Consider the following 27,930-nt stretch of genomic DNA (forward strand, 5'->3'; position numbering starts at 1 on the left):
TAACGAAGTAGGTAAAATCGCCAATTTGCTTCTTTATATCGAAATTTGTTGCATTGAATTAGACCTTTTATTCAGATAAGTACAGTTACCGATCGATTTCTCTTACACTAAAAGGGGCCGCAGAGTTTTCCAAATGATCGGTCAATCGAAAAAAAAGCAAATTTAAATGAGAAAACGATTCATTTTGATGAATTTGGGAGTAGGCGACGAATGATAGTTTCATGCCATGTCGACGATATCTCCAAATAGTGCGGTGCGAATTAAGTGAAGCTAGCACTGAGACGAAGCTGTCATAAAAAGCGCCGGCAGCGGGGGGCGAATGCGTCGTCTGCCTCGCGCTCCAACGGGTCACCGAAAACTCGAGATTACGCAACTTTCAATGCTAAACGTGCGAGAAGACATCTTACGTAGTGCGACACAGTCTCGGCAGGCCCACTATTTGCACATGCGGCCGATTACTTCTAAAGCAAGGTGCGTGGCTGCGTATGCGCTCAACCACGCGAAGAGCCGTGCGCAGCCACGGCCGAGACCAGTGCCAGAAATCTAAAGCCCCTTAAACTTCGTAAAGTACTGCCACGCTTTGAAGAATGCCGCCTCCTCCTCGCGCGCTCTGGCCGAGGCAGGCGCCGCGTCGCTATTGGCCTAATAGCATCACGTGGGCCCTCGCGCCGTGCATCAGCGCCATTTTTGCTCGAGAAGCGTCTACGGAACGGCGAGGAGCGCATGTTGGCGCCGTTGCTACCCTCGGGCAATGTAGGCGGCGCCACGGTCGAAGAGGGAGCGTGAAAGAGAGGAGAAACGAGGAGAAGTGAAGACGGAGGAGGTGGTGGTGGTGGTGGTGGTGGTTGGGGATTGTAGCAACAGGCGGGTTTAGCCTGGCGAACAAGGCCGGCAATTGCTCCGCCCGAGCGTCTCGCACAATACCGCTGATGGGTTTCACCATATGTCCATCAACCCAGTGTCTCTTAAGAATTTGATCAGGAGACGTGAAGTTTCTTTGCGGGCCATCACTGATTCCTCGGGAAATATAAGTTATTGCAGGCGCGCATGCGGAAGGTCCTTGTCTTGCAAATTCTTCAGGAGAGTGTCTCTTTCATCTTGGAATTGCTGGCAGGAGCACAAAAAGTGCTCAATGTCTCCTTTCTCGTTGCATGCCATACAGTTCGGAGAATTTATTCGCGCCGTTTTAAATAGCCAGGCCGGTGTGTTAGCAGACCCTGTCCTTATACGATATAGAAGTGAGGCTTCCTCTCGGTGCAATCTCTTGGTTACGCAGGGCATATGCGGTGGAACCCAAAGCGACGCAAAGTGATTTCGAATTTCAGATTTTTGCACTTGGTTACTCTTTGGAGCCTTGATTTTGGGAGGATGATAGAGTGCTGCGTATGCAAGCGCATCAGCTTTTTCGTTTCCTGAGATACCAATGTGGGAGGGAATCCACTGAAATTTTACTGTGAAGCCTTTGTTGTTGAGTTCTTTCACGATGGCTAGGGATTTGCGTGGGAACTTGAGGGATGGCAAACCACGGTATACTTGTTGTAATGCGGCCTTTGAGTCCGTAAAGACAACCACATTCTGCGGAGGCAAAGTCTTTAATTTACGCAGAGCAGAAGCTATCGCTACGCCTTCCACAACTGTCGACGAGGCTATACAGTCCAGACGCCCAGACCACGTATATCTTAGAGAGGGAATGTAGTATGCAGCTGCACAGCGGCCTTCATTTGCCTTGACAGAGCCATCTGTGTATACTTGCAGGTGATTCGGGTAAGTCGTGTTCAGGTGTTCCAGGACTAATGACTTAAGCAATGCAACTTAAGTGTACCACGATTGCAATCAAAGAGCTGCATTCCATCTGCAGACGGAGGAGGAGAGTGTCACTACTTTACGTAGTTTAAGGGGTTTTACGCGCGCCACCTCAAAGCCTCTCCCGCCCAGCCCCTCGCACGAGCTTGGCCCAGTTACGGTGAGCTGCCTCCCCTCTCCTTCTTTCCCTTTGCTCGCGCGGGGAGGCGGCATTCCTGCGTGAAGCCACCGGCTTTCTTTCTCACCTTCGAACACATTCGCTTCCACCTAAAGCGCAAGGTGCGCGGGACGCGATACGATCTTATCGCACTTGGACTTTATACGGGACGTGATACGGCTTGACTTCGGCGTTCGCTCCTGTCGCGCCGCGCGCGGTTTGACAGGTGCGTTTGCAAGCAGCCGGTGGTAATTCAATTATTTAACCATCTGCGTCCGCGGAAGTTTCCATTTGCTGTCCCGGCATGCCTTTGCTGCGGAAGCGAAATTTCATTATATTGAAGTCGCGTACAAGCACACTTCGTTGCATTGCGATTCTAATTACATGGTGTTCTATGGACAAGAAGTTATGAAGAGTTCAATACTTCGTTATATGGAACATTTTGTTATATGGAAGTTGATTAAATCGAGGTTTAACTGTGTTTGCTATATGTTCTCACCTCAAGTTTCGATGTTCCGACAAGAGTGAGGCGGATTTTGGGGTCATCGTGTAGCTTGAAGTACTCCTGGGCCTGAAAATTTAACGCGGTGGTTGTGTTAAGCAGTTGAATGATTTAATTGGGCGTTTGACTGTAACCATAACTATTATACGAAGCAGGGCTATTCGCTGCAACAATTCGCAGCACTCAGCCATAAAAACAAGCGAAAAACAAGCAAAAGCAATTGTTACGTTGAAGGTGGCTGGAATGTCGCTGAATGTGGCATTATAATACAATCTAACGGCTTCATTGAGGTGCCACTTATGTGACCATTTCTATTTTCTTTATTTGTAAGGAAGACATAGCTCACGCATTAGGGCGCCGCGGCTTATTCTAAGAACAGCCGTTGCCATTATGTTCGCCAGTTCTTGTAGCTAAATTTGTTGTATTCATCAAACATCCCTCTCAGTAGAAGTGAAGACTGGGCGAGTTGGTATATGTTGAGCATGGTACAAAATAGTGCGAACGACAAAGCACAAAATTATGGGGTTTTACATGCCGAAACCACGGTCTGTATACGAGGTACTCCGTAGTGAGAACTCCGGACAACTTGAGGTTCTTTAACGTGCACCTAAATCTAAGTACACAGGTGTTTTCGCCTCCGTCGAAATGCGGCCGCCGTGGCCGGGATTCGATCCTGCGACCTCGTGCTAGCAGCTCAACCCCATAGCCACTAAGAAACCACGCCGGGTCGACACAGAGCACAGTGAATGAAGGACGCGAAAGACGAGCTGAAAACTCGGGTCACCGAGTTTTCAATGAGACAGCCATACGTTGGCCTTTGTTTTCGTCCGTTGGGAATGACATCTTAATAGAACACGAGGAACGAAACGTCACTATTTTCTCATGCGTGCAAGCTTTTACGGGAATGTTAAAGCGGAGCTTGGAGGGGCCTTAGGTATACTGTTACCAGTTAACATATGTGTAAGTTCTCATACACGAGTTGTCCGAATGCGTCAGCCTTCCTAGTAGGAAGACCTGTCGGATTAACCACTGCGGTTGGTTCGCAGATGATTTCAAGGGGTTTCAAAGCAGTTTACAGTAAAGAAGACATACTTAGAAGTGAACGTCTTATGCAGCGCTCCTCTAGCTGCAACGTTGTTTATAGCTCGCGCACGTTGTTTCTTGGAAAATGTTGTGCAATGTGTGGTGCACGATGCCGCAGATAAATTGGGCGAACTGGAAATGTCGTGAACATCGCATAAAATTCTCATCTCTAATTATTGTATTTTTGCTTTTAGTTTTAGTAATTATCAAACTTATATCAGGGAAGTTTTTCATTAGGCAAGTCTTCAGCTTATGTCTTTTTCCGAGACGGCCTTTATGACTGCACTATCTGTACCTTCTACCAATTGCAACGAATGCTCTGTCCGGCAATGGCAGATGGGACGGCTGTCACCTCCGAAGAGTGGTACACCGAAGAGTGAGAGATAGAAAGAGGGGAAAGTTTGATACAGAAGTTGTGGTAATTTGGGCAAACATTGTCCGAATCGTCAACTCATGGGGCCCCTTGATCTTCACTGGAATACCACAAGCAGGAGTGGTCGACACGGCGTCAACATTCACAATCACGCAGATCACTAATAGGGACGCGCACAAACTTTGCCAGCGATACGGCAACACATTACATACCAGTGTCGGAACAGAACGAATGAACTCACGATAGCCCTTTCGTAATGTTACATGCTTGCGGCCAGCGTTTGTTAGGTTGATTCAAAGTTTGGGCAAGGTTTTAGCTGGAATGCACTAGATGATGCGGATAGGCTAGGAAAAATTCCGGCGGAGATTCGCAATCTGGGGAAATGTATCAGAATGAAACTTCACAACTTCCAGCTGAGGGTACACGTGCTCCGCCAAGTCTCTCTGATACAGTACTGCTTCAGTAACGTAGTAAAATAAGTACACGCGCATCGTTCGGATAACATGGCCAAGTCACGAAGAAGTACGAGATCTAATGAAATAATTCATACAAAGCCAATGTATATACGCTCCCACACTGGAGATTATAGATATATACTTGTGAATATCTGAACTCAAGAAGTTTTTTGACTGGAAAGTGAACTTCGAAGCGTGAACCTTTTCAAACCAAAGCTTTCGATGCCGCTTCGCCCGATTTGAGCCTGTCCGAATGTCTAGTTCGTTTGGGACCTCGTCAACAAAAGATCCAAGGATACGTAAGCGCTTTTTATTAGTTGCCAGTGCAAACTCATTAATGTTCCACTGAACGTCTACGAGCGGTCCTTCGAGTTACAAAACTTCTTGCGGGAAAGCGAGCGCGTTGAGACTCTTGAAACGTTTTGAGGCGCAGTTAGAACGCAGGCCAGAGTTTGCACGGACAAGAAACGCGCGGATTACACAGGCTTACGAGATCGAGAGCAAGGATGGCGTGGCTTTGCGGCGATGCCCTCTCCTCTCACGCAAAACCTGGCGCGCCAGCAGTTGTTCGCCCGCTCTGCTCCGACGAGGCGTGCACGTGACGTGACGTCGCAGCCAATGGGAATTTAGGTGTCGTTTCGCTGCTACAGAAGCCGGCTCTTTCACTCAATGAGGCATGTGAGGCTTTCGTGTCAAAAATGGCCAGGCTTAGCTTGGTTAAGCCAAGAATGCGTTGCATATTGCGCGAGTTGGGGCCCAGCTTTTCCTCCGGCTGTCGTGACGTCACGTCACGTGGTTTCGCTAAAGGTCAATGGTGGCTGCCCGGCCACGCCCAAGGGCTGAACTGAGTGATTGCAATATGCAACGCATAAAAATAGAAGCAACTTAATAACAAACATAGCAAACTTAAAAGAGAATAGACCCACATATGAGACGCGCAGCAATGAACAATGGCTCATACCCTCAATGGTGGCTGCCCGGACGCGCCCAAGGGCTGAACTGAGTGATTGCAATATGCAACGCATAGAAGAGATGTGTCTGATGGTTGGGTGCGAAGCAGGGTCGCCCAGCGCTATAGTTGCATGTGTTTCCTATTTAGGCTGCATACTTTCTTTCTTTATTGACGGAGTAGAGAAGCACAACTAAACAGGGTAAACAGTTAAATAACGTCTACAAAACCTTAGTCGATCTGAGGCGCTATAACGTAAAGCTGTTCCAAACTTTTCTGTTCATGTTCTGCAATCAGCCTTCCACGATCGGTCAAAAAATTTTCGGGCCACTCCCACTTCGCCAGTATTTGACGCGGTGTCCAGAAAAGCGCAATGACACCGCATCTAATATGTTATATGCACACTGTTTCTTCATGATTAGCCGGAATGAAGGAAAAATAATCATTTCTTATTAGGGGCATTTTTCGCCATTAGCCGTCTGCTATTCGTCAAGCCTTTCAAGGCTGCTCCCGGAGAACTTCACTTGTTTGCTATACTTGTCTATACTGTACTTGCTTCACTTGTCTGCTCACTTGTTCACTTGTCTGTCATAAAATCGCGAAAACTAATCGCGTCAAAGCGACATGTATGTGTTAAAGACACACAATATGACGAACAAAATCGAATATTTTTCTGAATAGCCGGGCACTGTCGCGTTGATCTTTGACAACTCTTTCTGATAACTCAGAGCTGTTGGGGAACATGGATTTAGCTGCGCATAACAATTCCTGTTTTCCGTTTAGCGTGGCAGTATAACGTTGCTGAACCCTTTCGGACCATATACGACACTTCTGCGCGAACTCTTCCTTGCTGAGGTTTCGTATTAGTGGCATTTCTAACCTTCCATTGCACGCCACCGCGATTTTCGACCAGCTACCGCAAGGTAAGTAAGGGGAAGCGGACCAATCGCGTACGCCGGCGCCACCATCCTCATCGGTGTACCTACTTTGACTGGGCTGGCACGGCCCCATCGAAAGCCTCTCCACTTGGGCGTACTCCTCACTTCAGCCAATGAGATACGAAAAACAGCTCAATGTAGACAATGCTACTAGCTTGAAAGCAAAAAATAAAGTGTCCTCCTATAAACGAGGAGCGCGTTTGACTGGGATTGTCGGACAACGCTGCGGGTTACCACTCGATGCTTGCGTCGGTGGTAATGTAAATTTGACGTCAGGAGATTGGAACGAAAACAAATTGGAATAAGTTTACGTTATAGGGCCCATGAATGCTGATTAAAACTCGTATAGAGCTTGACCAAATAATCTGAAATGCCAAACCATTCAGCTGCTTCTAGCAGGGCTTGCTAAGACTCTTCTATGCGCCATTTCCACTTTCGATATTGTTTTTCCTCTCAGCATGCTTACGTAGGCGTATCTTCAGAAGATTCTTGTCTTCAAGGAACCACGGAGACTCAGAAACATCATCGGATTACAAGGCACGTCTCTTGACTGGCAAACACCTGATGTCGTGGGCGGTTACTTGTAGTTTCTTTTCTATCGTTCTTTGAAGGATGTCTGAATGAAAGACAGGAGCCCAGCATTCAACGAGTACCTGTCGCCTTTTTACATCAAATGCAGTTCGCGGCAAGTGGTGCACAAATGCTTTTTTAAAATTTCTGACCCGCTGTTTGCTGGAAGGGTGCGCCTATGAGAAGCTTGGCAAAAAAAAAAAACAGCTTTCGGTGCTTGGTTTTACAAGCTTTCGTCTAACGGATGGACGGACAGACGAAAGGAAGGAGTGAAAGTGCGTGGCATGTCCTAAGACTGCCTCTGACATTAATACGGCCCGCCACATAAATATAGTAATGGCCTTGACAGCGGCCGTACGTATAAAGGCAATAATAAGTAAAAGCAGTACTATTGTCAGGACCACTTCATTGAAGCTAGGAATTTCCTCCATTATGAGGCTGTTCGGCCGCAATTAAAAAGGCACAAAACGAGCACCTTGATTAAGTTATCGCTCGTGGCCTGCACAATAGACCTAAACGAAATAACTGGCAACATTTCAAGCATATTTAATTTATCGAATGGCAGACAAACTAGGCCCGCGTAACAATTCGAAAATATTGCGGGTGGCTTAACGAAGAAACCTCTGTTGCTTACCGCTCTTGTGAGTACAGTGAAATAGGCGTCGAAGCTGTCGTTCACTTTGAAGAGGGCTCGCTCCGAAAATGCCTTGTCATAAACAAAGTATAGTCCTAAATGTATAATTTCGTCTGAAACAGCGAGAAGTTCACAGTGCTTTGAAGTAGGTAAAATTCTGGTCAAGCATTTCAACATGCATTTATGCTTTCACACATCTCAAGATTTTATGTGTAGCAAAAAGTGGACATGTTGAATCAGCAAGCAGGTGTCGATTGAAAAAATGAAGGTGTAAGGGGGGATGTAAATAATGGTGTGATATATTTTTTTTCTCGAGAAAGGCGCGCATGTCCGGCTGAGGGGAGCTCTCATGATCTTCCTGAACATATGAATTAATATGTCAGGAACGTTAAGAAGGGTGCCTGATTGGGCAAGATGGTGATCCGTTATCGTCACTTGGCAGCGCCGCAGGAAGGTTAAACGAGGACTAAGAGAAGGACGAGTGATGTGGCTAATGGGGCTCTTAGGCGACGCAGATGCGTGTCAACTCTACCAAATTCTACAGCCAAGCTATTTATGACTAGGGTTCTGTGTACTTTTGTTCTGCGTGTGCAAAAGCCGTGGGCCGATTCCGGAGATCGGGCACCGCAGATCCCGGAGACGGTGCAATACCTCGCCGACCCGCAGCGGAGGTGACAACAAAGCAAGGCTTCGAGCATTCCGCCAACTTGCAAAAATAAGTTTAATATAGTGTGTCCAAATCATTCTATGGAAAGAAGAATGATAGGTGTAACGTTAAGGGATAAGAAAAGAGCAGATTGGGTGAGGGAACAAACGCGAGTTAATGATATCTTAGTTGTAATCAAGAAAAAGAAATGGGCATGGGCAGGACACGTAATGAGGAGGGAAGATAACCGATGGTCATTAAGAGTTATGGAAGGGATTCCAAGGGAAAGGAAGCGTAGCAGGAGACGGCAGAAAGTTAGGTGGGCGGATGAGATTAAGAAGTTTGCCGGGACGGCATGGCCACAATTAGTACATGACCGGGGTTGTTGGAGAAGTATGGGAGAGGCCTTTGCCCTGCAGTGGGCGTAACCAGGCTGATGATGATGATGATGATTATGATGATGATGATGATGTTGATGAAATAGAACCCGTATCAGATATTAGGCTGATGAGAACAGAGACTGCACCTTGAGCCGCGTCGGCCACGTCTACGGTCGCACCGCGCTCTCCTTGTCGGCGTTCCAAGCGCTTGCGTGTCTACTTTCCTGCCGCTCTCCTGTGGTTGCGGCCCCGTCGAAACGTCACGCGTGTCTAGTTTCCTCCGGCTCCTAGGGGCGGCTGTCACGTCGTCCAGGCGAATTGACGTAAAAATCACGGTAAATAAGTTCGTACGTTTGTTCAAGAGGCTGTGCCACCTCCGTGTCGTGTGCCAAGTAGCTTCGCTCGTCGCAGACCTTCACAGAGTGGAATGACTCATGATTTTCCCCAAACATTACTAATTTGGGCTCGCTTTACTTCTTTACGAAGTTGTGGCAAGCTTTACGAAAAATCTGTTTGCGAGCGAGTTTACCTCGTTTACCCTACGCACCACGTATAAGACGGTGTTGCCCTATATCGTTAGGAACCTGCTGAAAGTGGACGGAAGCAAGCGGGCACTTGCTTGAAGGAATTTTGTTAAGACAAGTTCCTGAAGCAGGCGAACTAGGCATGAAAAACGTTGGCTCAAAAACGTTGCTGTGATCTAGAAACGGCGTGTTGACTGTCACATTATCTTTAATAAAAGTGAGCCTGTACTTTTTTAAAAGTTCAGCCTCAGGGAAAGCTTTAAATGCGAATCATTTCTTTGACTCCTTCTCATAGCCAAGGTATAATGCGAGGTCGGCCAAGTACACAGTGTGTCGCCGATGCGCGTGCATCCTCATGTGCCCGCTCGCGCGCTGCTATTGGCTTCGCGCCTTCTTGCTCCACTCACCGGTAAATGGGTGCGCACGTCATACATAGACGTCACTCGATGGCGCTAGCTGCGCTACGTTGCGCATATATGCCTGCACCTGCATTTACGACAATGGGCACTCGAGAGCATAAAGCGGAAGGCGAGCGTAAGAATGCAAAGGCTCTGCGGAAAGTAAAGAAGTTTGTGATGCATACTGACGTGGCGATGCAGGAGGCGGAGCGACAGGTGCACGAGATACGCGTTGCCGTGGAGCGCGAGCAAAAAAATAAAGGAAGCGACGTGAGGCTGAAGAACAGGGGCACGCCGTGCGAGCGGCAGCTAAACAGGCCGCCGAGACCAAGCCGCACCGATTGGATAGCATGGTTTGAGTACGGGCTAGTTGGTTTTCCATGGTATCAATCGTCACTTACAGGGCATATGTATGCGCTGTAAGTGACGATTGATGACGATTGGATAGACCGGCAGTTGGGGGACGCAGGCGTGCGCTCTCAAAAGCACTTTGTTAAAGACTAATTTGGCCTGGCGTGTAGTGTTTGCGATGGCCTCTCGATATGATCGTACTTCGTGAGTGTGTCAAAGGCCGCGCTTGTAGCGATCCTTGAGCGAGCGCTGGCTCAGGAAGACGCGTGTTCGCTTGAGCTATGTACCATGTGCAGGAGAGAAATGCTTGGCATTTCTTGGATGGCTCCTACTATAATGTTTTTTTTAATGCGTGTTAAGGTTTGCCAGTGCGACCTCTGAGCTACGCTGCTAAAGGATCCAATCAACACGTTCCGCTTTCGGTGAAGTTTGGAGCTGTGTTTTATCTGATTTCTGTGGGAATATTAGGGCCTCTCGATAACTGCGTTGTGGTGGGCGCCGTGCACGTCAAAGATGTTTTTTTTTCCTCCATGTTTTTTTTTAATTTTTGGAGCGATGTGGTTAGTGCGACTATAGGGCTTACATACCCACGAATTTTGTACATCGCCCCCTTCGACAGTCTGTCGAGTTTCGCCCCAACACACTAGCGTATTTCAATGAACAGCACCTTCAAAAAGTTTAATTTCGAGAGTCTAGTTTCAACGAGGTTGTCAGAAACATGAAGAGGGTACTTCCCTGTAATAGCATACGCATTTATGACACTTAGTCGGCGCTTCGTGAGGTGTCATGGCAATGTTCCGGTCCTGACGAAAACTTCCATAAAGCAAAAGAAGTTACACAAGTTTGGTGTAAGTGGAGGCATAAAATTGTAATGTGCCGCGGAACTTTCATGTTATTTTTTCCGTGTCCTATTTTCCTGCGTCATAGGGGGTTTGTAGTTTGTTTACCCAGTGTCATTGGAGAAATAAATAAGACACCTTTCTTATATTTGGCGAAAATAAGGGACACGTTATGGGTAATGCGTAAGCAAAATTCAACGTGTGTGGGTTACTTTCAGCGTTTGCAATAAACTACGTATGCAAGCATTTCGGAGCGTTATAACTGCGTTTTACGAAACAGCACAGACATTAACCCGTCGGCCGGGGGGGGGGGGGGGTGGATATAGTTACCCAAGGTCAAATTTGGCAAAAGTAGTGCGACGATATAGGCAATGTTATCGCATAGTCAAATGTGTTTGGATGAATTACGGCCTTTGTAAAGATTTATGTATAAGGGATCAAAAGCGTTTGTGCAGGCAAGGTTTTCAACGGGCTATTCACATGCGGTTAATGTTTTAAAGTATGCGGTGTGCTTACAGGTAACAAAGCTTTTTGTTGCAACTTTGCGAGATCTAGGCTCGCAGTTTTGTTGTGGTTCTGGGAGGTCGCACATGTCTGCTATATTTTTCTAACGCTGTTTATAATTGCCCTTTCAGTGCAACTTGGAAAGGTGTGTATTCTTTAATTAAGTTAGCATTTATGGTTAACGCCACTTTTTTTCCTTTATTGGCCCACCTACTACAAAAGCATCTGGTACAGAATGTCAAATTACCTGCTGCGAGATTTTGCTCTAAGACACTCATGCCTATTCCCAGCGTGTCTGTGAAAGAGTGCCAAGTGGTTTTTATTGAATTTTCGTAGGCAAACACAAGCAACTGACTGTTGCGTTTTACATCTTGTTTGTTTGCTAAAGTAGCTCTCGGTGTGATGGAAGATTAGCTTTAAGTATAAGATTACCTTCGTGCTCCGGGCGTTCCCACCAATTTCTGGGATTGGCATCTAGAAATGAAGCAAAATTTTTAATTTGTTACATAGTTTTAGGAAATGCAGTGTATATGAGTTCACCAACGTGGGAAACGGTACAGTTCGGATAAAAGCCACTCGGTGCGTAGAGTGGAATAAAAATATGAATGCGAAGAAACAAATTAGGACAACCCTTATGGCTAATTGCTTCAAAATGTGATCTGTGGCAGTGTCTTAAACAAAACAAGAGTAACAGCAACAACAGAAAAGTGCCCAACCCTGAAACCAAGCATCTATGAGTGAATCACATCCGCGTCATGCATACAGGGCGTCACAGCTATCTTGAGCCATGGTTTTAATTTATGCCGAAGCACGCTGCGAAGACAGGACCAAGAGCATGTTTTTGGCTATTGAGTGAAACAAGTTCAGCATTTTTCTTTTGTATTCCGCTTAATTGCATATTTAGTCAAGGTTAACTAATTGACCAACCTCGCAAGTACAAACTGGAGGCTATGACTTCTAATAAGAACGTTGTAATGCGTTCTATCGAGCATCTGATTCAGCATCGTCGAAACTCCTACTTGTTAAGTGCTGAACCTTTTTTACGTCCTAAAAAAGCCCGTGAAATGCGAAAAAAAAAAACGCGCGTGACCTGTCCCACTGCGATTGCAGTGGCCTCAAGAGTGCCGCGTGCAAACGAACGAGCGATCAGCGTACCTGGCTTGGTGCGCTGCTGCTCAAAAAGCGACAGGGCAGTGACTGAAGCTGTGGCTGTGCGATATAAGCCGTAGATCGTGCGATTTAAGCCCGCATTGAGCTTTAAGTTACTGTAAGTCGGCCGTTAAAGCTGTGACCGCCTTCGATTATACAAACTGTAGCGTTGGCGAGCGATTGACTAACAAGTGTGACACACTGGAGTTAACCTGCTCAGTTAAATCACAACTGTAAAAAAGAATGGTACTGCTGAAAGTTAAATTGGATCCACGCCAATGCAAGCATGCACGATCACAAACAGGACAGGAGGCTTGCGTTGCGCTGCGTCGTGACGCAAGCGGTTAAGAAATGGCAATACATAGCGCGTGAACCGACGCCCTGGGAACATGTGGGGTCGAGTAGTCGTTGGAGGATCTGGACGCTTGTGTGGTCTGATGCTTTGCCGCATATGCCAGAGGTGTTTGCAGTGTCTCGACTTGACCTCCTCGGTCTCTTAGCACCCAATCGGGTGTGGAAGTCAAGTCGGATGCATGCAAAACGTAAGAAAGTGATTTAAGCGCATTATGGCCGTCAGATTTTGTGGGAATCGGTATCAACTCGAACTAGGCCATTGCGTCATCGCAGACGAGACAGAAAACATCCATGAAGTATGTTTCAGAAACAGCCAGTTCACTTGAATAGTCCAGGATAGAGCATCAACGTGCCAACCTACCGCGTGATGTTACACTCTCATCTCTCTTCTCAGTACAACGGAAACGCTTTTTGCGACAAAGAGCACGTGGAGATTCTTACATTCTCCACTTGCATGGTGAAAGCACACTCCGCCCCTAACCGGCATATTTCTATAAAAATTAGTTTTTTTTAACGCGGACTCGTCGCCGGGGCCCGGAGGGCGATCCAAGCCAGAGGGTTCCTGGAATAAGGGACCCTCCCACCTCGACTGACAAGTCACTAGCTGCTTCAAATAAAGGTTTCATTCTCTCTCTCACATTCGCAGCATAGCAGTCGGTAATAAGAACCATCGTGAAAAAGATTTATATATCTGAGCTTTTTTCGGGATGAAGAGGTCAGTGTAAAAAGAGGAGAAAGAAAACACTTTGATAACTTACACACACAAGTGAGGAATAAAAAGCCGATATACGTTGACTTCATCGTGGGTACAGTGGCATAAGTCCTTCCCCTGTAGCACGGAAGACAAAGTTGGTAGAAAATATAAATTTAAAAACGGGATCATGCCTGAAGGTTATTAGAATAATATAGTTAAATGATAATTCAGACTTCTTTTGCAAAAATAGGTAAGGATAGGGGAGGGAGCGTACGACAGAACTACGAAAGCTTCACCTGCGATTCTTCATAGTAAGGTAGTTTTATTTTAAATTGTCTGGAAGTATGATCGAACTTGACATCCTGCAAATAACCTGTTGGAAAGGCTTTTGGAAAATAAACTTTTGAAATTATTTTTGCAAAAGCACACGCTTAGTCTTCTTGCGCATTAAGGGGGACAAAAATATTCTGCATTTATATGCATATTGCCGAACGTAATGTCCTTCAACGAGAAAATGAATGAGCTTTCTTCGCAAGATAACTAGTGCGAATTATGCGCGAGAAAACAACATGTCAAAATAAGATAATTCTGATTACACTGCGAAAGCAAAATACTTACGTATTGACGAAAACTCAATTATGGCGGTTTGCCGGGTACTTTTCGAATGAACAGTACTCTCGAGATGGGTCTGCTGATGTGCAAAAAGCCACGCACGTCACTTTCATTTATAGTGCTTCTTAAAGCCGTGCAGCTGCGACTGGTATTTTGAACAGACCTACGCAAATTCAATGACTCACCATTTGGAAATTGTTTTTGGCTATTTCATTTGCTGATAGTGGCCCTAACGTGGCTCAGCTGTCTTTCTGTCAGACATCGATCATAGGATGTTCGCTGACTTTTGCTGGATACAAGATGTCTAAAGGTGCGAAAACATTCACGTGCGAAAACATTCGACAGTGCATCTCTTCAGTGAGAGACATTAAGCACGACATTATTACATCTGGTGCACCTCGTTGGACATTTGCATAGTCAGCCAAGTTTACTGAACAAAAAAGGACAAACCTTAAATGTCTGTGACTGCAGTTGATGTTTCTGGTTAAGGCCTCAGCGTTCAGCTGTTGGGAAACTATCATCATAAGGCGAATAAGTACATTAAATACGAATGGCAAACTTCAGAAATTCCTTCGGCTCCGAACTACAGGCATATGCTGCAATAACAGCAGGCTGCTGTCAAAGTGGGTACGCCATATCGGTGGTGTTGAGAACGAAGTAGTTCTTGTTTTTTCTTTGTCGTTTATTGGGAGTCGCCGTTAAAAAATCATATTTAAGAAAGGAGCTTAAAATGAGGTACAAAGCGCAATTGCGTCACGTCTCTTTTCGCATTGTCCCCTATTTTGAGCGCTTCCTTTAAGACGAACCTGTAACAACTCGCCCAGTTTGCTATTATTATTATCGGCTTCCATTCCTGTGGCTACAGAAGTGGAGTCGGCAAAACGCCGAGTCGGCCTATTGGTTCGGCAGGAACCGGCCCGAGGAAGACATACTGCCCTCAAAAATTCAACAGCGAGTTCACTGTGCTCTATTTCTACTCGAGGGATCATGCCTAGGGTGAAGAAACTTTTTAGAAAATCGTTCATCGGAGGGTGAAGAAAAAGAAAGACCGTCTGCAGACGATCTACGTCAAGTAAGTCAAACATCATCCCCCAACAGAGGCCATTGGCACCGACAATTCTCTTCGTTTCTGGCGCACTTACGGACAATGTCAATTGCCTTAGTGGACAAGACATTCCCGCTTTCCTGGATGCGCATGCTGCAGGCGATATTAAAGATACGAGAATGGGTGCTAAAAAGAATGCTCTGGCCATAAGTGCCCACAACCGAAGCGCACTCGATGCTTTGACGATGATAAAAAATGGTGGATGGCATTAGTCTCCGCCATTATATTCCACAGGACAATGAAACCAGCGTTGATCTTGCTTACGACAGTGACACATCGATAAGTGACAAAGGGCTACCGATTTTAATCAAGCCAGCGATAGACTGTGTGGCCACACTGAAAGTTTGGGGTCTTGGCAAATTTGGTTGTGCAAGGCTCGTCTTCAAAGGTGACTGCTTAGTATTACACGTAAGCGTAGGGAAAACACGGGGAATGCGGGGCATGGAAATTCAAGACGATGAGCGAAACGAGAACCAGGTAAAAGTGGGAGCCAACGTTTCGACAAGTGGACTTGTCTTGTACAAGGCTACACATGCTTTCCTCGGCTTGGTATACATAGGTAGGGTACTTCTAAAAGGAAGGGAGGGTAAGGCGGGTGGGCGAGGCAACGACCGAGGGTGTGTTAGCAGTGAGGGTGTAGGATTGAAAAGAAAGGTGTGCCATTCAACGTCGGTTGAGGAATGTGAGTTAGCGCCGTGTGTCAGCTGCCATGTGTTTTTTCGTAGAAGAGGCCTGGGCGATGGCGACGGGGAGAGGGGGGGGGGGGATTACTTGCTCTGCTGAAGATCAATGAGCTATCGTGTCTCTGAGAGAGAGAATAAAAGAAATTACGTACGCTTTCAGCCTTTCCCGAAATGCGAAGAACTTGAAGCTGAAGTGCAACAACTACTTGCGATTCGCTGGAGGACGGAAAAAAAAATATACAGGGGCACCAAATTCATCCGCGATCTCAGAGAGGCTAGACGGACACAAAAGAAGATCCGGCGCCGAGTGGACGCCCTTCAATCTCAAAGATGGAAACGATTCTGCGAGTCGTCGGATCATCGCCAGCGCTTGTCCCAGATATGGAAAACAACCGTGCGCGGACTTCGTATCCATTTCAGATCTCTCGCTCTGCACCAAGACGGACGAAAGACGGAGATAACTCAAGCACTTTGCAAGCCTCGCAAGCGTGTATGCCCCATGCGAGCGTCACGCCATTTGGCACTCCTGTGTCACAGGACTCCTGTACGGATGCAGTGTCTTCTACGAAAGATCTTGCAGAGGTAGTCGTCAGAAGTTGGCGACGTTACCGATGCAGTGCACGGCGATTCAGGGCCGATAGTACGATGCTTGCCGCCTAACCGGTAAGACGAGACCGGGTGCGACGTCTTTTCCCACGTGAAGTGAAATGCAGTTGTTTCGTTCAGCTTCTGAAGACTGGTAAATCCCCGCTGGACCCGCCGTGGTTGCTCGTTGGCTATGGTGTTGGGCTGCTGAGCACGAGGTCGCGGGATCGAATCCCGGCCACAGCCGCCGCGTTTCGATGGCGGCGAAATGCGAGAACACCCGTGTGCTCAGATTTAGGTGCATGTTAAAGAACCCCAGGTAGTCGAAATTTCCGGAGTCCTCTACTGCGGCGTGCCTCATAAGCAGGAAGTGGTTTTGGCACGTAAAACCCCATAATTTAATTTTTTCCCCGCTGGATTTGCCATCGTACCGTCCCATCGCTTTGGCAAGTTCGAGTGTTTATAGCTGTTTATCTCGTAATTATCACCAGCAGCTGGAGTAGCATGTGAGGCAATCAGCCAGGCTAATACCTCCAGGATAGCAATAAAGATTGCATATCTATCTCTAGATAAATCACTCTCTGGCAAGTTGCGTTAGAAAGACGAGAAATGATGGTACTGATGCGCCTGGATAACCTGGAACGTTATACCGTTTACCCAGATCCTTACCTGCTTTCCACTGTGGGCGTTCATTTTCACATAATGCGATCGATTTGGTAACGTTCCTTTAGCATCAAAACGCCTGAAACACCTATCCGCGACATCGTTGCTTCATATGAAAGGCGCCTACGGCCGTTTTGTATTATGTTCGATAGTTTTATATTTTTTTCCATCCCTCCCTTCCGTTTCTCTCACCTTTCGGGCCCATTTCCTCTTCCCCGGTACAGGGAAGTCAACGAGGCACGTACTCTGGTTAACCGCTCTGTCTTGCCATACAGAATAAATGGACGGGGCCTAGGATGAAACACAACATTATTTACATCATTACAGTAATTATTTCGAATGCAGTCTATGGTGGACGTTGTTTGGTTTGGCTTGCCCTCTCTCCTTGTTACTTCGTCGTCTCCTCCGGCAGTCCGTGCTCTCGCATGCTGCAGGTTGACTTCTACCTTCTTCTCTAGCTCTTCAGAGAAAATAAATATTCAATAGCCTCCGCACCTGGAATAGTGCGCGGTTAGAGTCTGTTAAAGCGAAGAAAGTTCAATTGGGTAGAGAAGCTGGAGGAGCCGGCGTATTACAGAGCCGCTTTGGAAGCTTCACCGAACAGGCCCCGATATTTTGATCACCTCCTCGATGTACTTCTTGGATCAGTCCGGTCTTCCATAGCTGTCGTGGGGCATCTTCTTTGAAAAGAAGCACGAGGTCCCCAGCTTTTATTTTATTCGAAGCTTGAACATTTGAATAGTGCGCTGAGCGCCGGCTACGTCGATACTCTCTCCTCCATCCTCTCGAAAAGCGCTCCAGTAACTGCTTATGATTAAGCCACTTTCTTGTGACATTAGATCGTGGCCTTGAAGTGCCGACATCGTTCTGGTGAGGAAGACTTGTTAATTGTTTACCGGTTAAGAAATGAGCCGGCGCAAGTATTTACATTTCACCTGGTGACGTTGACAGGTAATACACCTGTCACACGGGCAAACTTAAGTCCACTTTGAGCGAGTGCTCTCCGGCGGTAATGTCATTCGTGGGCTTCGACACGGAACACTTTGTGACACTTACTGCAGCGCGCACTTATCGGCGAGGGTGCTCGGTGATCACACTTCGCCGCGGCGAAGTGTGTAGCCTCGTTAGCAATGAGTAAAAAATAGGTAATATAGAAAGCAGAGTCATGAGTAATTTTTAATACCATTTCTTTAATTGCTAACGTTACAAGGTAATAAATTGTGTCGCACTGCAAAAGAAGAAGAGAAAGGAAAAAGAAAATAAGCAGCAATCTCTAACTTTCGAGCTGTTTACGGCAACACCGGGTAATAGCCGCGCAGATGATTGGGGCGACGCGTCGTTTGGAATGGTACTAGTCAAGTCTTGCTGTCTTGTCTTAACTCGTGATGATTAATGTTGTTATTGATTATTGCAATGAATTACTTCACCTGCCCTTAAGTTGATTGTAAACGCTGTTTTTAACAATAAGAAACTTGTTGTTCACCCATGTCTAAGTTAACAAATGTATGCTTCACCTTCTGACTACCGATCGCCATCGCCACCAACTTGAAAGAACGCTTTTTCTTTTTCGTATAGCAGCGCATCTCCAAAGTGACACTCAGCTCGCTGAAGGGCACTTGCTGAAAGTGCACTTCAGTTTGCCCGTGCGACAAGGGCATAATTCTTAAGGCATGAGCTTCTCTTTGCCCAGGATCTCCCGGAGGCTGGTCTTGACAGTTCTTATCAAGTTCTTCCGAAAGCCGCCCCACCACGCCGCCATTTCTGCGGTGAACTTGCACCATATTATTCTTCGACAACAATTGTCTTGGAGATCTCCTTTTAACTGTACTCTTGTATCTGCGCGTTTTCGGTTTCTATAACGTCGTGCAAGCCACGACGCGATATGAATCGCCTAAACGTGAACAGAAAACTTTCTGCTGACAGACGTTTGGCTAATTCAACGTGTACTGCTTTTTTTTAAGGCATGTAACGCGCAAGAAAATGTGGACAACGAAAGGAATGACGACAAACAGAGCGCTACTTCCAGCTGAATTTATATCGCACGAAAACACCGTACGTAAGCATGCGAAGCAGGCGTGTGGCTCAGACCGCGCGAAGCCGGCACGAGGGCCAGGTGGTTGATCCGCGGAGGAATGACCGTCAGCTAGGGCCTCCTGATTAGTTAAAATAGTATCCTGTTTATTTCGGCTCACCGTCCTCACTGATTTTGCGCGCCACAAGATTGGTGACTGCGGACAGCGGACATGGCTGACGACAACCGCAACGCTTGTCGCCAGCCGTGTCCACCGTCACGGATGACAGCGATCGAACAACCCCTGTGCCACAGCTCGAAGTGGCTGTTCCCTTTCTGAGGTTATCTCGGTACTGGCCAGCAGACCCCCACCTCTGGATTGCTCAAGTAAACAGCCAGTTCGCCATTGCTTGAGTCACATCGCAGACACAAAAATTCAGCCATCTCGTATCATCGCTGCCGCCCGAGTTTGCCACCGAGCTTCGCGTCTTGATCCTTCTACACCAAGCGACAGATCTTTTCGACATCCTCACGAGCGAAGTCGTTAAACATACGACAATGTCCGAACAGCGATGGCTACAGCAGTTTCTCCAAACTGGACAGGTCGGAGATCGCAAACATTCGCAGCTCCTGCGTCTTTTCAACATCTCTTTGGAGACAAGGCAATCACATTCGATCAAGATTTGCTTCGAGAGTTGTTCCTACAACGTTTGCCCACCTCAGTCCGCGTGGTTCTGGCGGCAGCTAGCAGTTTGCCTGTGTCCCAGCTAGCCCTAACTTGCCGACTCCATCATGGGACGCATCAAGTCCCGTGGTTTCAGTCGTGGAACGTTCAGGTGCATCCACTGTGCCACTTTCGCCCTCCCTACAAAGCCTGCGTGATGAATTCTGCGAGGAGATCTGCAAACTATCAGACCAGATTGCCGCTCTGTCTAGTCGACGCGACGCGGCCGCTCTCTTTCGCGTAGCCGCTCGCTGTCCTCATCACGGCAAGGCAAATGCTGGTACCATCGTATTTTCTGCAACGCAGCGTGATAGTCTACGGCACCCTGTAGTTTTCAGGGAAACCCCCCGCAGCACCACAAGAAGCGGCGAGTGGTGCTCGTGCTGAAGTCAGCCGCTTAGTCTTCGTGACTGACAAAACGGCAGGCCTGCGTTTTATCGTGGATGCTGGTGGGGAGGTTAGTGCATACCATCCTCAACTGTGATTCGCAAGCGACAGCAGGTCCAATCAAGCCTACGAGCTGCCAATAAGACCCCCATCCCAACCTATGGGGAACAAGCACTGTCCCTCAACAACGGCCTCCGCAAGACATTACGAAGGATTTTGCTAAGTGCTGACGCTGCCTATCCCATTTTGGGTGCGGACTCCCTGAGTCACTACATTATAATAGCTGACATGCACTGCAAGCACCTCGTTGATGCTACGACACACCTTTCTGTGCTTGGTATAGCCTCGCCAATGCCACTTCAAGCGGTCAACAGCTCATTGCCGAAGTCAGTTTACATAAAAACTGCTTGAGCGATGCCCATTCCTTCTTCGACCGGCCAACTTCCTTTTGCCTTTCAAACATGACGTAACTCACCATATCATTACAACCGGCGCCCCCATGCACGCCCGAGCTCGTCGTTTACCACCTGATCGCTACAGATCGCACGGGATTGTGCGGCCTTCCTCCAGCCCTTACGCATCTCCACTTCATATGCTGCCTAAGGCGTCTCCTGGAGATTCGCGGAGATTACCGCAAGCTCAAGTATGCTATTGTGCCACACCGTTACCCACTTCCACACATTGCAGATTTCTCTGCACCACTGCGTGGAGCAACGATATTCTTCAAGATCGACCTAATGAAGGCTTACCATCAAATACCTGTGGAACCAGCAGATATTCCCAAGACGGCAGTCATCACGCCATCACGGACTCTTCGAGTCTTGGTCATGGTGCAAAAGGTGCGCTGCTTGGCATCTTCTGATTACTTCCTTTACGATTTATCTTGCATGGGTTTCCAAAATTTCTCCCTGAGCTCGGTAAGGGTGTCTTGTAGACCACTATGGAGTTTACACTTATGGCAGTCTCTTATGACAATTTTTGTCAGTTGGTGAAGTGGAGGCAACAAAATAGGATGTTTAACATCTGACTCCTGTGAGAATTGCAATCGTCCACTTACACGCAACCGTCTTTCCATGTCGAAAAAAGGATGAAGCATTCTAAGACGGGAATTACGATTCAGCAGTAGTTATCTTTCAAACTAATTGATTGTTCTACATTCATCTGCCTCTTTCTATCTCTACCTCCCTTTTTTTCTCTATCTCTCATTCAAGAATAACGCTCTAGGTTATTCGCCCAACGTTGTCTTGCCCCGGTGCAGCACTGCCTGCTGTGAACTCCGAAACACCTGCAAAGATTATAAGGCTACGCACCTTCGCCAAGGGGAAGAGAAATATGGGTCTAACGAGGAACTTGCAAGGAATTTAAAAACAGGTCTCTTCAGTTAGGGAACTGCATATTATTGTGAAAAAACTTCCCTATTGTGCTTACTTAATACTGAGCCAGCCAGGTTGCTCAGTCGTTCTGCTGAGCGACCACCCCTAGAAGAGGAAAGCAGCCTTACCCTTAGAATAAGGTTGCAGTAAGATTATGAAGATACAAAACACCTGCCGGAATCTATGTGAACCGAATGTTTCGTGAAGGGGTAATTAAATTCTATGCGGCTAAATGTCATTTGCGCAATAGCGTTTATTTTCAAACTTTGCAGCGCGTAATATGATGCAGTGGTTATGTTCACATACTACGCCATTCATAAGCCATGTCCCTCGTTCAAAACCATTTGACATTCCCTCCGCTGGCGTACATTACATCCTAACCGAAAGTGAAAAACTAAACTTTGCGGGGGCAACAGCTGTCATCATTGGTGTAGAAGCAACGCATGTGATGTTGCGAAACACCACTAAAATGTGGCATATGACTACGTCAGCGTGAGCAAAGCAAGAGGATCTTCGATGGCCCGAAACATAATAGAAACAAAATGTCACCGCTCCCTCCCCCCACCTTTTTTTTTATATGAAACAGACCTTCAACACACGGAAATGAACTTTCTTTGACCTACCGTTAGGGGGTGACGTATGTATTGTAAAACGTTTGTTTAACTGCTCTGTTCATCGTTAATTATTCTCCTTGCCTCATTTGCTCGATATTCATCTACTATTGCGGCAGAAACCGGCTGCACTTCCACCTCTGGAGAGAAAAAGTATGTTAGTGATTGTGAAGAGGAAGAGTCTGAATCAAGAGGCACAAAAAATGCAGATTCGCCTGTCATTTTATTTCCCTTTTTGGCTTGCAATGAAGAATGGGCAGTTTCGCCGAAAAGGGGAAGCATTGACAACGATAGCAAAGTATTACACAACTACATGAAGTAAGGTTTGTGGTGTTAACGGCCACGTAAATAGCACTAAGCATTCGCCTGCCAAATAAGTTGCCAGGCATGATGTCAAACACGCACAGGGAAAAATGAACAGATTCCACTTGACGACCGCGAGCACTCGCTATCACAACACTGGCGTAATGGAGAATACAGGCAGGGAACGCTGCCACTCGCCTCACCGCGTTTCCAAAACAAGAGCACTGCGCAACCTCCTGCGCCAAGCGTGCGGGATAGACAGCGCACGTAGAGCCATCAGCCGTCTCGGCTCACTCTTTGCTTTTGCAATAGCCACAGATTGCCCTCTACAGCACGCGGTCACAGCACGCGGTCAACGTATTCCCTCAGCGACTAGCACGACCACGTGCAGCCACGGCCGAGCTAGAGGAGAAGACTCGAACTGTCCTTTTCTCGCACCCGCTTGATCACGGGACCTCATCAGAGAGAGAGATAATGGGGAGATGAATGGGCGCTATTTGCTGCCTACTTTTAGTAAGCACGTGTCAGCATGAGGAGATGGCGCACATCGAGCCATCCTCCTTTTAAGCTCATCCTCGCGCGCTTTCTCTCCCAGCCGCACCATACAGCGCGCGGGGCGCAATATTATCCCCTTATTCTTTATACAGAACATTACGGCTACGGCGAAAATTCGCCTGGAGTGTTCGTATAGTTGTTATCACGACAAAATGTGTTTCCATATTGATAAACATGTTTGACATTGACGGTACGTATATTTCATATTGATAACCATTTTCACATTAAAATACATTCCTATTGTTATTCAGGAAGAACCAATTGAGCTTGCTTGTTGAACAAAGGTGGCTCCACACTTGGAGAAATTACAGAATATATAGAAAAAATTGGATCACTGCTGGTTTTGTTTTTCAAGGCCCAAGCTCCACGTCGTATACTGCGAACTGCTGTGGCGTTTACCACTGGTAACTTTCATAGTCGCCCTATACCATGATTACGCAGCAACATGGCAGTGCCCCATGTAGCCCAGACAGCCCACTTCGATCCCGATTCGCACTTGTTGCTGGCTCTCCACCCTGACAGCAGAAAATAAATGGTAAAATACATCATCGCTTAGTCTCATTTCCCGCTAAGGAGAAAGCATTGGGCATGTTTTGTCGTCATTATTGTTCGTTTTTACGTGGCTAAGACTACAGAGGTATAATCGAGCAGTGGAAGTGGCATGATTTCCATTTAGCAGATGACGCCACAACGTTAGCGCTGGCGATGCGTTGGCGAGGCCGCAACGCTACGAAAGCCTGATTGTTCACTCCATCACCAATTTACTACACCGCTCTAGCATGGTACGTGATGGCGGTGGCGAACAAACGCCAGACGCAGTGCAGACGATGCGGCACGTGTGAACGTTTATTAGGGCGTGTTGTCATTTAGCGCTGCTTCCTTAAAGATCAGTTAAACTTAACAGCACGGTCAAAAACACTGTATGTGGGGTCATGTACAGGCCATCGCCACCATGAGCACCTAGGAGCAACGTCCACTCTTCTAGTACGTTACCCTGAAGCAATGCGTTGCCGACAACGATTTTTTTCAGAACGGCGATGATTTCTTTTCCAGACGGCCAAAACACAGAAGCAGCGATGGTGACAAAAACGAAGTCAACAGTCCCATAGAATTAGATTGTTGACTGTTGTCGTCGAGGGATAAGAGGCGCTGTCGATAGCAGATAAACGCGGACGCAGACGAAATGAAATCACACACACACACACACAGAGAGAGAGAGAGAGAGAGAGAGAGAGAGAGAGAGAGAGAGAGAGAACTTTAATGAGAACCAGCAGTTAGTCGGCTGGGCCTAGGCCTCCCATGATGGGAGGCCTAGGCCCAGCCGACTAACTGCTGGTTCTCATCCCAGTCTTCGCTGCTTCGTAGGTCTGCTGCGTCGCCCAGAGTTGGTCGTCGAGATGGGAGCTGCGTAGGGCGGCATGCCATCTCGACGAGGGGGTCACGGGATTAAGGTCTCGGTATTGATGTTTGCACTCGCATAGCATGTGGGGGAGTGTTGCTGATTGAGTTTTAGAGCCCTTGCACGTCTGGCTCGGTTAGATGTCGGGGTATATGATGTGATAGCGTGTGAGCGAGGGGTGTGTATTGGTCTCTGACAGGGAAGGGTGGTTGCCTGTGCTCTGTTTAACTTGCGGTGAGCGGTGGGGAATTTTCTTCTTGCGAGGTAAAATGACTTCACAAGGTCGTTGTATCTTGTAGGATGGTCACGTCCGGCGGGTGCACCTGCACCATCTCCGGCACGGCTGACTAGTCCTCGTGCTACGGAGTGTGTAACCTCGTTGAGGTTGGTGAGGTGCGGGAGGAGGACGCCGGCGTGTGCGGGGATCCAGACTAGGGTGATTTGATTTTCACATGAATGCGGGGCTTGTTGTAAGATACGGAGTGATTGTTGAGAAACACGACCCTTGATTTAATGTAGTTGTTGATTGCTACGCGAGAATCGCTCAGTACGATGCGACAGGCTGGGTGAAGAGTCGCCAAGGCGATGGCCACTTCCTCGGCCGTCTCGGCATTTAGGGTAACGATGCTGGCAGCATGTCGGAGCGAGCCGTCTGCTGTGGTAACCGCCGCAAAGCACCGTCCATCTTGGTATTCAGCTGGGTCGACGAAGGTGACGCCCGCGGTGTTGGCCTACGCTTTGATAAGAGAGGTAGCTCGTGCCTTCCTGCGTTCTTTGTTGTGGTCTGGGTGCATGTTTTCGAGCACATTGTCGGCGTGTATCCATTGCTGAATGTCTCGTGGTATTAGGTGTTTGTCTCCATGTTGGCGGTGGTAGGTCATATAAAGCTTAGTTAGAATGCTGCGGCCTGTTTCCGTGAGGGTAAACCGCTCTAGTTGGGATCGACGTTGCACTTCGATTAACTCATCTAGCGTGTTGTGGATACCTAATTGTAGTAAAAGTTCCTTGCTGGTGTGGTTGGGTAGTCCTAAGGCCTGCTTATAGGCTCCTCTGATGATGATGTCCAGTTTAGTCTTTTAAGCTTTGTACCAGTTGAGAAAGGGCGCAACGTAAGTAATGTGACAGTTGATAAAAGATTGGATAAGGCGGATGAGGCTTTCTTCCTTCATACCCCTCGTCGGTTGGTCACTCGTTTCAGCAGTCTGGATGTATTAGCGGTCTGTCGAATGATCTTGGAGATAGCCGTAGAGTTAGCTCCGTTTGTTTCTATGGTCATACCAAGAACGCGGATGCTAGGGACTACGGGTATGGGTCTGCCATCCCTCAGGTGCAGTTCGATTTCCTCATATGGGCGTTTATACGTGGAGCCCCATGGGGGGCGTCCACGGAGTGTGGGGCGGTATAGGAGAAGCTCCGACTTTTCGGGGGAACAGCGGAGTCCCGTGCTTTGAAGATAATTTTCGACAACGTCAATGACGTCTTGTAGGGCTGTTTCGATTTGGCCGTCACTGCCCTTTGCAGCCCAGATTGTAATGTCGTTGGCGTATATGGCGTGTTCAATGCCGTCGAGTTTTTGTAGTTCTTGTGCTAATCCGAGCATAACCAGAAAAAACAGTATTGGGGAAATGACAGAGCCTTGTGTTGTGCCCGTGCTGCTGAGGGAGAGTTCCTCGGATCGAATGTCTCCGACCGCCAGGAAGGCCTTCTGATTGGATAGAAAGTCTCTTACGTAGTTGTAAGTGCGTTCTCCAAGGTTGATCAAGGAGATGCGTTCGGGGATGGTGGAGTGCCTGATGTTATCAAAGGCGCGCTCGAGCTCGAGGCCCAAGATCGCCTTCATGTGGCGGGATTTGCTGTCTAGTATTTCATGCTGAAGTTGGAGCATAGCGTCTTGGGTGGAAAGATGCTGTATAAAGCCAATTATCGAGTGGGGGTAAACAGATGTGACTTCGAGGTGAGTGTTTACACGGGTTAGGAGTGCGTGCTCCATGACACATGAAGCCTAGACATCAAGTTAGCGAGATGGGCTGGAGATTGGCAAGACTAGATGGCTTACCGGGTTCGGGGATGAGAATAAGTTTGGCCGTTTCCCATGTCGGAGGAATGGATCCTTGGCACCAGCACTTGATGTATTCGGCGAGTTGTTGCACCTAGGGGTCATCTTGATTTCTTAGTGTTTTATTTGTAACAATATCTGGGCCTGTCGCCCAACGGCTGTTCAGCTCGTGCAGGGCAGCATGAATCTCTGTCACGCTGAAATCTTCATCAGGGGCAAGGTTGGAGGTCCCTGTGTATGGCCCGTGAGGTTGCGCGGGCTCAGATGGGATGTACTTTTGACATAAGCTATTGCTAACGTGGTCCTGGCCATGCGTCTTGCTTTCTCTGAATAAAAGCTTTGTGAGACGATCTTGTTGATATGAGCGAGGGGTGGTGCTATCAAGCAAATGTTTGAGGATTTTCTACGAGCTGGGGGGGTGGAGTTGCCAGTTTAGAGATTTACAGAGCTCTGTCCATTGCTGTTGACTTAGAACGCGGCAGTGTACTTCAATTGTGTGTTGCCTTCGTATTTGTGTTGCCCAAATAAATGAAATGAAAATTTCCTTGTTGAGATGTTCGACCTTCCGTCTGAGTCTTCTATTTAGCCGTTGTCTTTTCTATCTAGAGAGGATGGATGTTTTGTCCTCGATAAGGTGGGCGAGTCTGCTGTCGAGGTGCTCAATCGGGGCATCTGTTGTGATAGTGTGGGTGGCCGATCTAGTATCAGACTGTAGATCAAATGACCATGATTCTATGTCGGTAATGGGAGTGTCCGTTGTTGCTGTTACACGGCGTTTACGGAACGCATCCCAGTTCGTCCAAGTAAAGTCCTTTGTTCTTCTCGTAACGGCTGTTAGGTGTGGGAAAGTAATTTCGTTGACAGAGTGATCACTCCCGAGGTCGTGTTGGGTGTTGCGCCAATGGGCGTTGTCTGCTTTTTTTGGTGAAAGTGAAGTCTGGTTTCGTGTCGCGTTCAGTGGAAGCACCGAGGCGAGTGGCGAAAGCTGGGTCAGTAATGAGTGTAAGCCCGAGATCATGGGAGTCTTGCCATAAGTTACGACCTGCAGCAGAGCTGTGTCTGTAACCCCATCCTGTGTGCGGGAGATTGATGTCGCCTCCAATAGTAAGGGGGCTTCTGCCTGCGATGTTCAGGGCCATAGCCGATTTCTAACTCCCTTCAAAACGAAATCACAGCCAAAATTATTTAATGACTGTGGAGAAGATCAAGTAGGCAGTATGAACTGCCTCAGTGTGCTTGGTGTATATACACAATTTGTATCCCATGCAGTAGGCAAAAACTACTGCTCTACTAGCTTCAAAACTGATAATATAACTTTTTGCATTTCATTTTATCTCATTAGGTAGCAAGCTAGTTTTGCTGTCATTGCATTTCAGCGATATTTTAGGTTTTATAATGTAATCGGTTATGCCTTGGACTTTTAAAAAGAGGTGGAAGGGAGAAAAATAATTGCTCACTGCACGCTTTTGATTCAGTGTGGGCTGTCATGAGGCAATCTGCCGGAGCATTTTTGTGCTCGTGTATTCATTCTGGGCACTACGTGCGACTTTCGAATATTTT

The 27,930-nt window shown here is 47.4% G+C and overlaps 1 protein-coding gene across 1 annotated transcript in view; it reads right to left on the reverse strand.

Annotated features, from left to right (window-relative positions):
* The window catches only part of LOC135916211 (uncharacterized), a 35,184-nt gene extending 21,162 nt beyond the window's left edge, over nucleotides 1-14,022 (reverse strand). The window contains exons 1-5 of the mRNA XM_065449501.1: nucleotides 13,922-14,022; nucleotides 13,368-13,438; nucleotides 11,539-11,580; nucleotides 7,465-7,577; nucleotides 2,460-2,531 (exon numbers count right to left, since the gene is read on the reverse strand). Of these exons, the coding sequence (XP_065305573.1) occupies nucleotides 2,460-2,531; nucleotides 7,465-7,577; nucleotides 11,539-11,580; nucleotides 13,368-13,410 (270 nt within the window). The 5' untranslated portion in view covers nucleotides 13,411-13,438; nucleotides 13,922-14,022. The remainder of the gene's footprint in view (nucleotides 1-2,459; nucleotides 2,532-7,464; nucleotides 7,578-11,538; nucleotides 11,581-13,367; nucleotides 13,439-13,921) is intronic.
* Between the last annotated feature and the right edge of the window lie 13,908 nt (nucleotides 14,023-27,930).

This window comes from Dermacentor albipictus, chromosome 9, assembly GCF_038994185.2.
Source record: "Dermacentor albipictus isolate Rhodes 1998 colony chromosome 9, USDA_Dalb.pri_finalv2, whole genome shotgun sequence".
Classification (NCBI taxonomy): domain Eukaryota; kingdom Metazoa; phylum Arthropoda; class Arachnida; order Ixodida; family Ixodidae; genus Dermacentor; species Dermacentor albipictus.